We start from the raw sequence: 14,312 nt of genomic DNA, 5'->3' as shown, positions 1-14,312 counted from the left end.
CCGAGATACTCCTCTATGGCCAATTCCCTCCGGCTTTCAGAGAATCTCTCTGGTCCGCGGGGTTCCCATGCCCCAGTGGTGACTGTTGTGGCGCCAAGAACCTGGGAATCTGGTTCGGAGCCGACTTAAGCTTCCATGAACAGATTAAACGACTCTCAGGGACGTGCTTTGGCACTCTCAGGGACGTGCTTTGGCACGCTCAAAGCCCTAAGGAGGTTCTTTCCCCTGCTCCCCCGTCCCGCCAGGGAGACTGTGGCCAGGACACTTATTCTATCGCGCTTTGATTACGCTAATGCCCTGTACATCGGCATCCCTGGGTACCTCCTGGGGAAGCTGCGGGTTATCCAGAATGCAGCTGTCAGGCTCCTGTTTAACATCTCAAGGAGAACGAGCGTTCGCAAGCAGCTCAATAACTTGCACTGGCTTCCTGTGGCTCAGCGAGTGCGCTTTAAAACTCTGACCCTGACACACAAAGCTCTTCACGGTCCATGCCCATCCTATATGAGCTCTAGGTTTGCGTACTACTTTCCCAGTCGCTCTGTCCGCTCTGCCTCTCAAATACGGCTGGTAATTCCCAGGTTTCGATGAGCCCGACTTGGGGGACAATCTTTTGTGGTCAAGGCCACCACCATGTGGAATGCTCTGCCTGATTTTCTGCGACACACTACAGAACTAGCCACCTTTAAAAAAACTCCTCAAAACACATCTGTTCAAGCAATCTGTTTAAACTTTCTGTCCTTCCTGTCACTGACCTCCCTCCGCACAAGGATACTCCTGAGTAGCAGTGCGCGCTACAAATCTCTATATAACATATAACATATGGAACATTATTTTTCAGCATTGGTACATGGTGTTCAGGAATTCCCATAGGTACTTGGAACATGATTCATCTGCATTCTTGTGGGGTGTTGGGAGCGGACACGTACAAAGAACTATATTCTCTGGAAACACATATGCACTATGATTTCATTAAACATATGGCTGGTGTTCCCAACAGAACTGCATTTAGGATAGACATCTTGTCATAGGAAAGCTCATCCGTGACCTAGATGATATCCCAGAAGTGCCATTAAAGCACCTATGGGTGCTGGCCTGAGAAGAGATTTACAAGAGTAAAGGTGATCAAAAATATTACGGATCATCATCCCACTATGCATTTTTTGGCCAAATTTAAAGGAGCTAAATATGCATATTTGCCTTTAACTACCCGAATAAGACTTTGAAAAAGAAAAGACATTACATTAAACAATACTGTCGACATTTAACTCCCATTTATCCCAAAGTTTGAATGTAGTGAAAAAACAATCTTGGTAATTGTGTTGGCACAAAAAAATACAAATCTATTAACCAAAGAACACTTTTTGTTAAACTTTAATGTGTTTTTATTGGATTTGCTGTTGCACCTCAGTTTAGAACAGCAACGTGCGAAACTTCACTCACTGTACCTGAGTATTTGTTCCAGTTGGTCCACTCTGTCATGGAGACTCTTGGTTGTGTCTGAATTGGTCCTGTGGAGAGTCAAAAGACGTCAAATGAACTCAGTAGTTGAACACAAGGAGTATTCACAGGAGAACAACAGAAGAAGTCAAATCAATGCATGAAGTGGCTGCTCTATCAAAGAGTTTTACCCATTCTGTTTCTACGGGGAAACGAGTTAATACATAAGGACAAAGTACCTTACGGCCGATTCACAAGTAAGCAGCGGCGTCACAAATATTCTGACCCGTAAGTGGGATTAGAATGTGAATTTGAGTATGTGTTTTTCCTCTTTTCTCCAGAGAAAATAATTTTCTTTGTGGTTAAGATCCTTCTTTCAAAACCCTACATATGCGAGGTACTGACTTCCCTTTCCAACCAAGAAAGCATAATTACCCCTCCCCACCCCATCTTTCGCTAGAGTACTTTGTGTGTGCTTCTAGGCTTGGAAACACCAACAATCTTCTAACTTGATGTGAGTTCCCAAGAGTTTGCAAAGTCAAAAAGCATGTGACAGACCTATCTTCCCATTTATCCTCCCCTGATGCACACTAACTCATCATGTGAAAAAGTCGACAGAGTAGCCATACTTTCCCACACTAGTATCTAATTTTGCGTTTGTAAAAAAAAAAAAAAAAAAAACTTTCATTCTGTAGATCAGGATTCCCATTTGACAGACACAAATCCAACAACGTGAACGTAACAACGCCAATTATAGGTGCACAATACGGTAAATGACTTCCGTCGTTATTGTGCAGGAGAAAAGCTCATATATCTGACTTATGAGCTTTAAAGCTTTGACAGAAATTTAGCCGATGCTACAGGCTTGTACATCGGCACACACGGTGTACTATTAAAGTGTACAATATTCATGTGTACTCAATTCATTTACGCTTTGATGCTCTCTGCAGAGAGGGGCTTGATCTCCTTTAAAAAAATATAAGCATGCAGATGGAGGCGGATATAAATTAAACGACTTTATTCTAGCTCTAATTGTATAAATAACCTATTGTGCGTTCGAAAACTCGACTGTAAATCAGCAGAGTTTTGCAATTTATATCAAAACAAATGAAGCAAGCTTTGGCAAAGCCAATAGATAGAGCCTTGGAGAACTAATGGCTCTGTCAGTCTTTTCTTCATGCTGTACACACAATCTCAAACCACCGCCTCCATTAATACATACAAAAAATAATAAAAAGCTGAGCACAATGACAAAGCAGCTTGGCTGTCTCATGTATTAAGCGCATGCAGGCAGTATCCAAGCAAGTGTATGCCTCTAAAATGAAGCAGCCTAGTAACGGCGTCATCACAGTTTAAAATAAAAAAAGTTTCATCTTAATTGAGCTGGGGACTTCTCAAGTCCAGGCGCGTAGAGTTCCATTTGCGTGTAGTGGACAGTCATTGCTGAAGAGCAGGTCTTGCGTTATCGTTTGTTGCAGTCGGCACAAAGAGCAGGTCTCACTCGAGCTTCATGATGGTGGTTATCATGCATGGGAGAGTTTCAGCACAAATGGACCCATTTGTTATCGTGAGGAGCAAAAACCTCAGGATTTTCACCTTCTTCAGGAGGAGCTCTCACTGATGCCAGCCATGGGTCGAGGTCCTGAGGGGGCCCTCTTGGGGATCAGAATCACTGCAGCAGAGACCAGCCGCAAGGCTCAGGCAGGTCCAGTTGCAGCTGCAGAAAGGCCTCTGAAAGTTGTTGCGTCCTTGTAGCTCACACAGGATGTCAGCCAACTGACCCTTGGAGTCACTCTGGGATCGAGGCAGAATATTAATTTTGACCACATAGATATCTTGTGGTTGGGACGCATCAAACGGTTTCCATCTGTGTGGGTCTTTCAAAATAGCCTTACCGTAATGGGGCCAGTTAGCGCGAGTCCCAGTAAGGGAATTTGTGACATTGAGCCCAAAGTAGCGAATATGATGCTTAGCCCAATGAAAAGGAACCAGGTCCTGCAAAGCTGTAAGGAGGTGTGATGGTAGAGTGAGGTTCAGGGCTTGTGACTTGGACATATTGATTTAATAACCTGAGGCAAGTTCAAATTCTTGCAGCTGCTGGACTATGGCAGGGAAGATTGGCATAGGGTTAGTCAGAGTCATAAAAAGATAATCGGCATAGAGCGGATCTTAATGACTCTGCCCACCAAAGTGTATGCCATGATGTCCAGAGACTGGCACAGGCGGATATCCAGGGTAGAAAGAAGAGTGGACAAGGTGCAATCCTGGTGAGTACTGCGCTGGATCGCGATAGGGGCAGTGGAATATTCGTCTACTCTGACGATAGCAGTTGGGTGGTACAGTAGGCCATGACTTTGCTAATCATGACAGGGTCTGACCCAATTTTGGTGAGGACAGTGTGTAAGGAGTCCTAGCTGACTCTGTCAAATGCCTTCTCTGCGTCCAAGGATAGGAAAAGGGCAGGAATGTTATGCATGTGGGCCTTTTCTATCAGGTGGTCTAGGCACCTGGGATTATCAGGGTCTTGTCGATATTGTATAAAGCCCACCTGATCATGGTCAATCAAACCTGGCAGTAGCGACTGTAGGCGGTTGGGAATCATTTTGGTATATATTTTAGCATCAGTATTCAAAAGGGCTTAGGAGGAGCACTGAGCAGGATCTTTGCTCCGCTTAAGAATGAGTGATATTTATGCTGTCGAGATCGTGGACATATGGCAACATGAAGGGCGTCTCCAGATCGCGTGCAAGCTGGGCATCTAGAGGCGGCCATTGGCACTCCCGAAGGGAAGCCTGGATAGCTTAGCACCATAGAGACCTGTCCTGGATAGCCAGATCAGTTCAATATGAGCATGATCAGGAATAGAGATTTCAGATATCTGAACCGTTTTCAAATGGCGCAGGAGGGAATGTTTGACAACTACATAGTCGATGCAAAAGTATATATGGTGTACATGTGAATAAAAGTAGTAGTCTTGGGCGTCGGGGTGGAAGTAGTGCCAAGCATCTGCTAAACCTGAATCAGTGAGTTCCCTCTTGAGTGAAGCATGGCCCCCACACCTTAAAAGTGGGCAGACTCCAGTCAATGGCTGGGTCCCAAACCAATTTAAAGTTGCCTCTCAGTATAATATCCCCCAAGGCTAGGCCAAATGGCTTCTTAAGAATCCTGCAGAGAAAAGTGTCTTGCTCCTGGTTTGGGGAGTATAGGAAAGACAGGGTAGTGTGTCCCTTTTCTATTATTTTCATTAAAAAACACCCTTCTGGATCCGTGACCACCCGTGACAACGCTGTTAGGAAACATAGCCGAAACAGAATGCCAACTCCTAATGTTTTAGTATCAGTATACACCAGGTATTGTGCTGAGTGTCTGGGTTTAGACATGCGATGAGAGTCTTCCTTAAGGAGATAGGGCTCCTGCTAGAAAATTACGTCTGTGTCTTGCTGGTCAAGATAACGCCATACTGGCTTGCGCTTATAAGACGAATGAAGCCCCTTGACATTTAGGGAAAGGAGTTTTGTTTTTGTCGAGGTCCCCATGTACAAGGCAATAAGGAAGGAGGAAAGTGGAATGCGCTAGTATCATGATAGGAAGCGTCTCACAGCGATTAACAGGTCGGGTCAATGAAAACATCTCTCGTCCAATAGAACCCCCTCGACCCCCCTCTTTCCCCAAGGACATGGCAAAAAAAGCAGATTATTAATCAAGGTAGAACAAACGGGCCAACTGGAAGCAACAAAATGAGGTTCTTCATTCTCGGGCCGAGGAGAGTATCCCAAAGTCCACAGAGGTGTTGCCCAGTGAGAGACGTGGCTCAATATTGAGGGGGGAAGGGGCTAGACCAGGCAGAAGAGTGAGAGCAATTGGCAGATGAATACACTTCTATTAAAGTATTTTAAAAGTACAGTCCAAATTATTGCAGTCACTAATACATAAATGTGCCTCTCCAAGGCCGTGAGCGCTGTAAAGGAATAAAAAAGAGCAAATAGAAGAGAACAACAAGTGACAGTGCTCCGGTTAGTAAGTACAGGTCTGAATCAACCGAATTAGACAGCCATCCAGTGTCTAGGCTAGTCTGTTGTGAAGATTCCTGCTTCATATTCTCTAGGTGGGAGATGATGTCTTCTTTTGATTTTATTTGGGCCTTCGCTTTAACTTAACGAGCATGTCCACGTCTGCCCGCCGTGTTCCAAGTTGGGCGTCATCAGTCACAATCCTCCGAGGGTGCAGGGTGGGATCCCCAATCTGGGGAACACTCCGGCAGGTATAGTAGACACTTGGCCTCCGTCAATGAGCAAACATGGCACTGTTTGCTGTTAAGCTTGAAGAGCAGGCTGAAAGGGTGGGTCCACTGGTATTGAATGCTCAGCTCCTGAAGTTTCTCCGTTACCGTCCAACACTGTTATTGTCCAGAAGTGTCACTAGAGAGAGGTCCTGAACGATCTGAAGCATGTGGCTTCTGAAAACCAAGTCATCCTTGCTCCAGCATACTCTCATGATTGCTTCCAAGTCTTGATAAAAAGTTACTCTAGTTAACATGTCCGGGGGGGCATCTGGTCTGCCCATCCTGGCAGCAACATGATGAGCTCAGTCAAGGATCAGTGGCCGGTTGTCCTCACTTCCCCAGATTGTGTTCAACAGGTCCCTTATGAAGATCAGGATGTCTTCCACAATATCGGAATCCGGGGTTCCCCTGGGGTGCAGATATGGAAAACACCTGCACCCTAGGGGAACCCCGGATTTTGATATTGTTTCTGAGGTTGTAATTTTCTAAATCTTCTTGTTTATCTTGGAGTTCAATCTGCTGGCCTTCCAGGGAAAGAATGCAGAGCGTGAGCATTTCTTGGTCTCCTGTGAAGGAGTCCAACGTGCCCTCTAAATCATATACACTTGTGCCCACCTCCGTGACTTCTCTGCGCAGCTTTTAAAATTCACCTTTGAGGAGACATTGTTTAATGTCATTGAGGAAGTGGGCCAGGTAATCTTGAGTGACCGGTGCCACCACCGAGGATTCGGTGGTCTGAGAGGAAGGGTTCCCTTTGTTGGACATCGTTGTTGAGGAAGATTTGGACAATAAAGAGACCACAGAGCTGTCTCTAGACGACTTGAACCTAGGTATAATATCAGAAGACCCAGCGGCTGGTGAGTGCAATAGGTAGGGCAAGGGTTTTGCTACTGGGGAAGTGTCCAGCAACAGAGCAGGTCTAAAGGAAGTTGCGATGAAAGGCATCGTAGGTAGTCGATGGGACCTAGAAAGTATGGTTGGAGAAGGTAGAGGCCCAGAGATGCACACCACAAGATTGGGGACAGGACTGAACGTGCTCCTAAATTACAGCAGTCCATGCAGCAGGACGGTGTAGCGGAGAGGCGATCCCCTTGCGGCCGTCTGCAGTTCCAGTCTGAACATCCCCCCTGAAAAAGAAGCTGGGGAAAAAAACTGCTGATCTATACAGTCCCCCTCATCTATATAAGCTGTTACCTTGGAGATGGTCCGCAGAGTGAAATGGCACTGGGCCTCAGGAGCTCATGAAGCCCTGCCGGCGTCATGCAAGAGCCCCCTCAGCACATGGGGCAGCGCAAGTGCAAAGGTTCCCAGTAGAGGTAAGCTGAGGCTGAGTAAGTCTATGGGGGAACAGTGGTATGGGCCCAAATCCCAATTATCAGGGAGCCTAGCAGCAAAAAACTCGCACTCACGTGCAGATGGGGCCGGCAGTGATCTCAGGAGTTCGGCAGTGCAGGCAGCCACGGTCCCATACTCCACAGCCTGCAATCAGCATGCAAGGTGGGGGTGGATGGTAGCAGCACAGAAAAGGCCGCAGGGGCACAAGGCCACACGTCTGGTCCGCAACCCCACCCCCAGGTACAACAGTGTGCGCGCTATTGGGACAGCAGCGGCGGACAGGGAAAATGGCAGCATATGGGGGCGCGACGTAGCCTGGGCATCCGCCAGGGGCTTCCTCACCAGGTAATCCGTTGCCCCAGCCTGTGTGCCACTTCCAGTGGAAGTGGTACAAAAGGGGGTGGTGATGGACGGAGCATCCGAATCAACCAAACACTCACACCCAGTCAAAAGATCTGGGTTTAATCCATCACCGTTCTTTAGCCCACTCTGCCACCCCGGTTCAGCCATGGCTATATGCAAATCAGTCTGACCCTGTGCCTCATGGGAACAGTCCAGCCCGAACCGCCTAGCCATGTCTTCCCTGGACCGGAAACAAGCTTCCGAGGACCGGTTTCTGGCATTCCAGCCGTCTTCAGCCCGGCTTGCTTGAATCCAGTGGCAAAGTGAGCAAGGGACTCACGTCTGAGCATACCCTGCCACAGTTATGGCGGCCAAAAGCGGTACAAAAGGGGGTGGTGATGGACGGAGCATCCGAATCAATCAAACACTCACACCCAGTCAAAAGATCTGGGTTTAATCCATCACCGTTCTTTAGCCCACTCTGCCACCCCAGTTCAGCCATGGCTATATGCAAATTAGTCTGATCCTGTGCCTCATGGGAACAGTCCAGCCCGAACCGCCAAGCCATGTCTTCCCTGGACCGGAAACAAGCTTCCGAGGACCGGTTTCTGGCATTCCAGCCGTCTTCAGCCCGGCTTGCTTGAATCCAGTGGCAAAGTGAGCAAGGGACTCACGTCTGAGCATACCCTGCCACACTTATGGCGGCCAAAAGCGGTACAAAAGGGGGTGGTGATGGACGGAGCATCCGAATCAATCAAACACTCACACCCAGTCAAAAGATCTGGGTTTAATCCATCACCGTTCTTTAGCCCACTCTGCCACCCCAGTTCAGCCATGGCTATATGCAAATTAGTCTGACCCTGTGCCTCATGGGAACAGTCCAGCCCGAACCGCCAAGCCATGTCTTCCCTGGATCGGAAACAAGCTTCCGAGGACCGGTTTCTGGCATTCCAGCCGTCTTCAGCCCGGCTTGCTTGAATCCAGTGGCAAAGTGAGCAAGGGACTCACGTCTGAGCATACCCTGCCACACTTATGGCGGCCAAAAGCGGTACGAAAGGGGGTGGTGATGGACGGAGCATCCGAATCAATCAAACACTCACACCCAGTCAAAAGATCTGGGTTTAATCCATCACCATTCTTTAGCCCACTCTGCCACCCCAGTTCAGCCATGGCTATATGCAAATCAGTCTGACCCTGTGCCTCATGGGAACAGTCCAGCCCGAACCGCCAAGCCATGTCTTCCCTGGACCGGAAACAAGCTTCCGAGGACCGGTTTCTAGCATTCCAGCCGTCTTCAGCCCGGCTTGCTTGAATCCAGTGGCAAAGTGAGCAAGGGACTCACGTCTGAGCATACCCTGCCACACTTATGGCGGCCAAAAGCTGTACAAAAGGGGGTGGTGATGGACGGAGCATCCGAATCAATCAAACACTCACACCCAGTCAAAAGATCTGGGTTTAATCCATCACCGTTCTTTAGCCCACTCTGCCACCCCAGTTCAGCCATGGCTATATGCAAATTAGTCTGACCCTGTGCCTCATGGGAACAGTCCAGCCCGAACCGCCAAGCCATGTCTTCCCTGGACCGGAAACAAGCTTCCGAGGACCGGTTTCTGGCATTCCAGCCGTCTTCAGCCCGGCTTGCTTGAATCCAGTGGCAAAGTGAGCAAGGGACTCACGTCTGAGCATACCCTGCCACACTTATGGCGGCCAAAAGCGGTACAAAAGGGGGTGGTGATGGACGGAGCATCCGAATCAATCAAACACTCACACCCAGTCAAAAGATCTGGGTTTAATCCATCACCGTTCTTTAGCCCACTCTGCCACCCCAGTTCAGCCATGGCTATATGCAAATCAGTCTGACCCTGTGCCTCATGGGAACAGTCCAGCCCGAACCGCCAAGCCATGTCTTCCCTGGACCGGAAACAAGCTTCCGAGGACCGGTTTCTGGCATTCCAGCCGTCTTCAGCCCGGCTTGCTTGAATCCAGTGGCAAAGTGAGCAAGGGACTCACGTCTGAGCATACCCTGCCACACTTATGGCGGCCAAAAGCGGTACAAAAGGGGGGGGTGATGGACGGAGCATCCAAATCAATCAAACACTCACACCCAGTCAAAAGATTTGGGTTTAATCCATCACCGTTCTTTAGCCCACTCTGCCACCCCAGTTCAGCCATGGCTATATGCAAATCAGTCTGACCCTGTGCCTCATGGGAACAGTCCAGCCCGAACCGCCAAGCCATGTCTTCCCTGGATCGGAAACAAGCTTCCGAGGACCGGTTTCTGGCATTCCAGCCGTCTTCAGCCCGGCTTGCTTGAATCCAGTGGCAAAGTGAGCAAGGGACTCACGTCTGAGCATACCCTGCCACACTTATGGCGGCCAAAAGCGGTACGAAAGGGGGTGGTGATGGACGGAGCATCCGAATCAATTAAACACTCACACCCAGTCAAAAGATCTGGGTTTAATCCATCACCATTCTTTAGCCCACTCTGCCACCCCAGTTCAGCCATGGCTATATGCAAATCAGTCTGACCCTGTGCCTCATGGGAACAGTCCAGCCCGAACCGCCAAGCCATGTCTTCCCTGGACCGGAAACAAGCTTCCGAGGACCGGTTTCTGGCATTCCAGCCGTCTTCAGCCCGGCTTGCTTGAATCCAGTGGCAAAGTGAGCAAGGGACTCACGTCTGAGCATACCCTGCCACACTTATGGCGGCCAAAAGCGGTACAAAAGGGGGTAGTGATGGACGGAGCATCCGAATCAATCAAACACTCACACCCAGTCAAAAGATCTGGGTTTAATCCATCACCGTTCTTTAGCCCACTCTGCCACCCCAGTTCAGCCATGGCTATATGCAAATCAGTCTGACCCTGTGCCTCATGGGAACAGTCCAGCCCGAACCGCCAAGCCATGTCTTCCCTGGACCGGAAACAAGCTTCCGAGGACCGGTTTCTGGCATTCCAGCCGTCTTCAGCCCGGCTTGCTTGAATCCAGTGGCAAAGTGAGCAAGGGACTCACGTCTGAGCATACCCTGCCACACTTATGGCGGCCAAAAGCGGTACAAAAGGGGGTGGTGATGGACGGAGCATCCGAATCAATCAAACACTCACACCCAGTCAAAAGATCTGGGTTTAATCCATCACCGTTCTTTAGCCCACTCTGCCACCCAGTTCAGCCATGGCTATATGCAAATCAGTCTGACCCTGTGCCTCATGGGAACAGTCCAGCCCGAACCGCCAAGCCATGTCTTCCCTGGACCGGAAACAAGCTTCCGAGGACCGGTTTCTGGCATTCCAGCCGTCTTCAGCCCGGCTTGCTTGAATCCAGTGGCAAAGTGAGCAAGGGACTCATGTCTGAGCATACCCTGCCACACTTATGGCGGCCAAAAGCGGTACAAAAGGGGGGGGGGGTGATGGACGGAGCATCCAAATCAATCAAACACTCACACCCAGTCAAAAGATTTGGGTTTAATCCATCACCGTTCTTTAGCCCACTCTGCCACCCCAGTTCAGCCATGGCTATATGCAAATCAGTCTGACCCTCTGCCTCATGGGAACAGTCCAGCCCGAACCGCCAAGCCATGTCTTCCCTGGACCGGAAACAAGCTTCCGAGGACCGGTTTCTGGCATTCCAGCCGTCTTCAGCCCGGCTTGCTTGAATCCAGTGGCAAAGTGAGCAAGGGACTCACGTCTGAGCATACCCTGCCACAGTTATGGCGGCCAAAAGCGGTACAAAAGGGGGTGGTGATGGACGGAGCATCCGAATCAATCAAACACTCACACCCAGTCAAAAGATCTGGGTTTAATCCATCACCGTTCTTTAGCCCACTCTGCCACCCCAGTTCAGCCATGGCTATATGCAAATTAGTCTGACCCTGTGCCTCATGGGAACAGTCCAGCCCGAACCGCCAAGCCATGTCTTCCCTGGACCGGAAACAAGCTTCCGAGGACCGGTTTCTAGCATTCCAGCCGTCTTCAGCCCGGCTTGCTTGAATCCAGTGGCAAAGTGAGCAAGGGACTCACGTCTGAGCATACCCTGCCACACTTATGGCGGCCAAAAGCGGTACAAAAGGGGGTGGTGATGGACGGAGCATCCGAATCAATCAAACACTCACACCCAGTCAAAAGATCTGGGTTTAATCCATCACCGTTCTTTAGCCCACTCTGCCACCCCAGTTCAGCCATGGCTATATGCAAATTAGTCTGACCCTGTGCCTCATGGGAACAGTCCAGCCCGAACCGCCAAGCCATGTCTTCCCTGGACCGGAAACAAGCTTCCGAGGACCGGTTTCTGGCATTCCAGCCGTCTTCAGCCCGGCTTGCTTGAATCCAGTGGCAAAGTGAGCAAGGGACTCACGTCTGAGCATACCCTGCCACACTTATGGCGGCCAAAAGCGGTACAAAAGGGGGTGGTGATGGACGGAGCCAGTGGAAGTGGCACACAGGCTGGGGCAACGGATTACATGGTGGAAGTGGCACACAGGCTGGGGCAATGGATTACCTGGTGAGGAAGCCCCTGGCAGATCCTCTTAAAATTCTTGAAGTTTGAACTGCAAAATGGTTCTCTCTCCCTTTGCTCAGGAAAGGCATAACATATCCCCCACCAGCAAACTGTGGACTTTCAACATTAAACGTAAGTGGTTTTATTGATATGAAAGGAGATGTCAAGACACACCCTCTGATTTATCTCCCATGGCCTTGATGGCTGGCACTGATCCACTGATCCACTGCTGCTGGGGGCCTCCCTCCTGACATGTGGCAAACAACATTTCAAGGGACTACGATGGTGGAGGGGATGCTGTCAGTTGCCACCTGAACTGGTGATCTTCTAGGTGGCCATTGTAATGTTGCTTGTTCCAAGAAGGCTGCCATTATAGTCACTTCTGCCCGTTCTAAGATGGCTGCCATTGTACTGACTATGCTAAGTTGGCGGCCATCCTATTGACTAAGTTATTATTATTATTATTATTATTAAAGGCAATTTGTATGGCGCAACTAAGCCCAATGGGCGTCAAGGCGCATAACCAAACAGTAACAGCTGTTAGAAATACCACTATGCAGTTATACAACTATTACAGTTATACAACTATTGCAGTTATACAACTATTGCGGGTAAGCCTTGACGAAATACCAGGTTTTAAGGGCCTTTTTAAAAGAGGAAAGAGAGGACTGTGTCTTGATATCTTGGGGGAGAGAATTCCACAACTTAGGTGCAGCAATTGAGAATGCCCTATCTCCCCATCGTGCTCTTTTGGCTCGAGGGACAACCAGCAGATTCAGCTTAGCAGATCTAAGCGCTCTCCCCGGCTGGTAGGGAGTAAGCAAGGCGCTTAACGGGTGCGTAGATCTTTCTGATAGAGCTCTATAGGCTAAGCAGAGAATTTTAAAGGAAATCCTCAGTTGAATAGGGAGCCAGTGAAGGGTCCTTCTGGCCATAGTGGCAGATGAAGTATTTGGGAGTGCTAGGACAAAACGGGCCGCAGCATTTTGGACAATCTGTAGTCGCTGGGTGAGCCCTTTGTTGGCATCTGCATATAATACATTGCAGTAATCCAACCTCGAGCCCACCAATGCCACTACTATCTGCTTCCGTGCTGGGAGAGAGAGATAATGAAGAATTCTCCTGAGTATTTTTATAACTCCCCAGCAGGTAGCAACCGTGCGATTAACCTGTAGGGTCATAGACAGCGAGGTGTCGAAAATAACGCCAAGATTCCTGGCTGACTGGGAAGGAGAAGGACAAGTTCCCAGCGTAGACGGCCACCACTCAGTAGACCAAATATCCTGGTCCTTGCCAAAGACCAGGATCTCGGTTTTATCGCCGTTCAACTTCAGAAAATTCTGAAGCATCCAGTCAGACACTGTCTGCATACAGGTTCTGAAGTTGGCGGCAGATGTAGATACTGAGTGGGCTAATGACACCATAATTTGAGTGTCATCGGCGTATGACACCACTTCCATCCCCTGAGATTTTACTAACCTCGCAAGGGGTGCAACATAAATGTTAAATAGGGTCGGACTCAAGGCCGACCCTTGGGGCACCCCACATTGCAGGGATTTGACAGGGGATAGAAATTCGCCGAGCTTGACTCTCTGCTCTCTATGTTGTAAAAAAGAGTGCAGGAGGTTAAGATCCACACCTGAGATCCCTGCCTCCCTCAACCGAGATGTTAAGATAGAAGGAGACAGGGTATCAAATGCTGCGGTAAGGTCCAAAAGGACAAGTACCGTAGTATGTCCAGCATCTACCTTCATACGGATATTATTTACCACCATGGTCAGCGCAGACTCCGTACTATGGACTTTACGAAGTTAAGATGGACGCTATAATCAAGCTCTTGTGGGACTTCGTTAAATCTCAGTGGCCATCTTGTAGCTTATTTTTTATTTTAAGGGGAAACATGCACCATCAAGCATCTGTTATTGATGAATCCAGAAGAAGAACTGAGCAGTTCTAAAAGGACCCAGAGTACTCTTCTTAAGTCTCTGAGGTGAGTAGCCAGGGTATTTCCTGGTGGGAGGCGAGTTGTGTGAATGGCACTGGGCTAAAACAGCAGGCCACTTTGTTACCCTTCTCTTTTGTACCCAGTCAATGTCACCGCAGCCCTGGCAGCAGTGATCTTCCCGAGTATGGGTAGGAGCCAATCATTATTTGCTGTAACGTGAAAGAGGAAGCAAGTCATGAGCCACGCAATATTTATAAATTGGACTCATTGTGTGAGTGAAGGAATTCTCTTTTGAACAGTGCAAACAATAGTTGGGGAAGATATATTCCCTTACAGACTTAAGCCTGTTGCAAAAAGGTTAATCTTTTAAACCGTGATACGGTTTAGTTGGCTTAGATGGACCAATACATGTGAAGTAACACATGGTACAAAGGGGGATTTACTCGGATCAATGGGAGATCCTGCTGAACTTGGTTT

At 48.9% G+C, this 14,312-nt stretch overlaps 1 protein-coding gene and 1 long non-coding RNA gene across 4 annotated transcripts in view; one reads left to right on the top strand and one right to left on the bottom strand.

The window, feature by feature from the left end:
- Positions 1 to 14,312, bottom strand: part of NBAS (NBAS subunit of NRZ tethering complex) — a 2,361,081-nt gene that overhangs the window by 1,633,768 nt on the left and 713,001 nt on the right. For all 3 annotated transcript variants that reach the window (XM_078647778.1, XM_078647779.1, XM_078647780.1), the window contains exon 27: positions 1,446 to 1,508. In XM_078647778.1, the coding sequence (XP_078503904.1) occupies positions 1,446 to 1,508 (63 nt within the window). The remainder of the gene's footprint in view (positions 1 to 1,445; positions 1,509 to 14,312) is intronic.
- Positions 1 to 14,312, top strand: part of LOC144762551 (uncharacterized) — a 134,148-nt gene that overhangs the window by 77,869 nt on the left and 41,967 nt on the right. The window lies entirely within an intron of this gene.

Source organism: Lissotriton helveticus, chromosome 6 (assembly GCF_964261635.1).
Source record: "Lissotriton helveticus chromosome 6, aLisHel1.1, whole genome shotgun sequence".
NCBI classification, from domain to species: Eukaryota; Metazoa; Chordata; class Amphibia; order Caudata; family Salamandridae; genus Lissotriton; species Lissotriton helveticus.
Note: the sequence above shows the minus strand (reverse complement) of the source record. Positions and strands in the feature narration are given on the sequence as shown.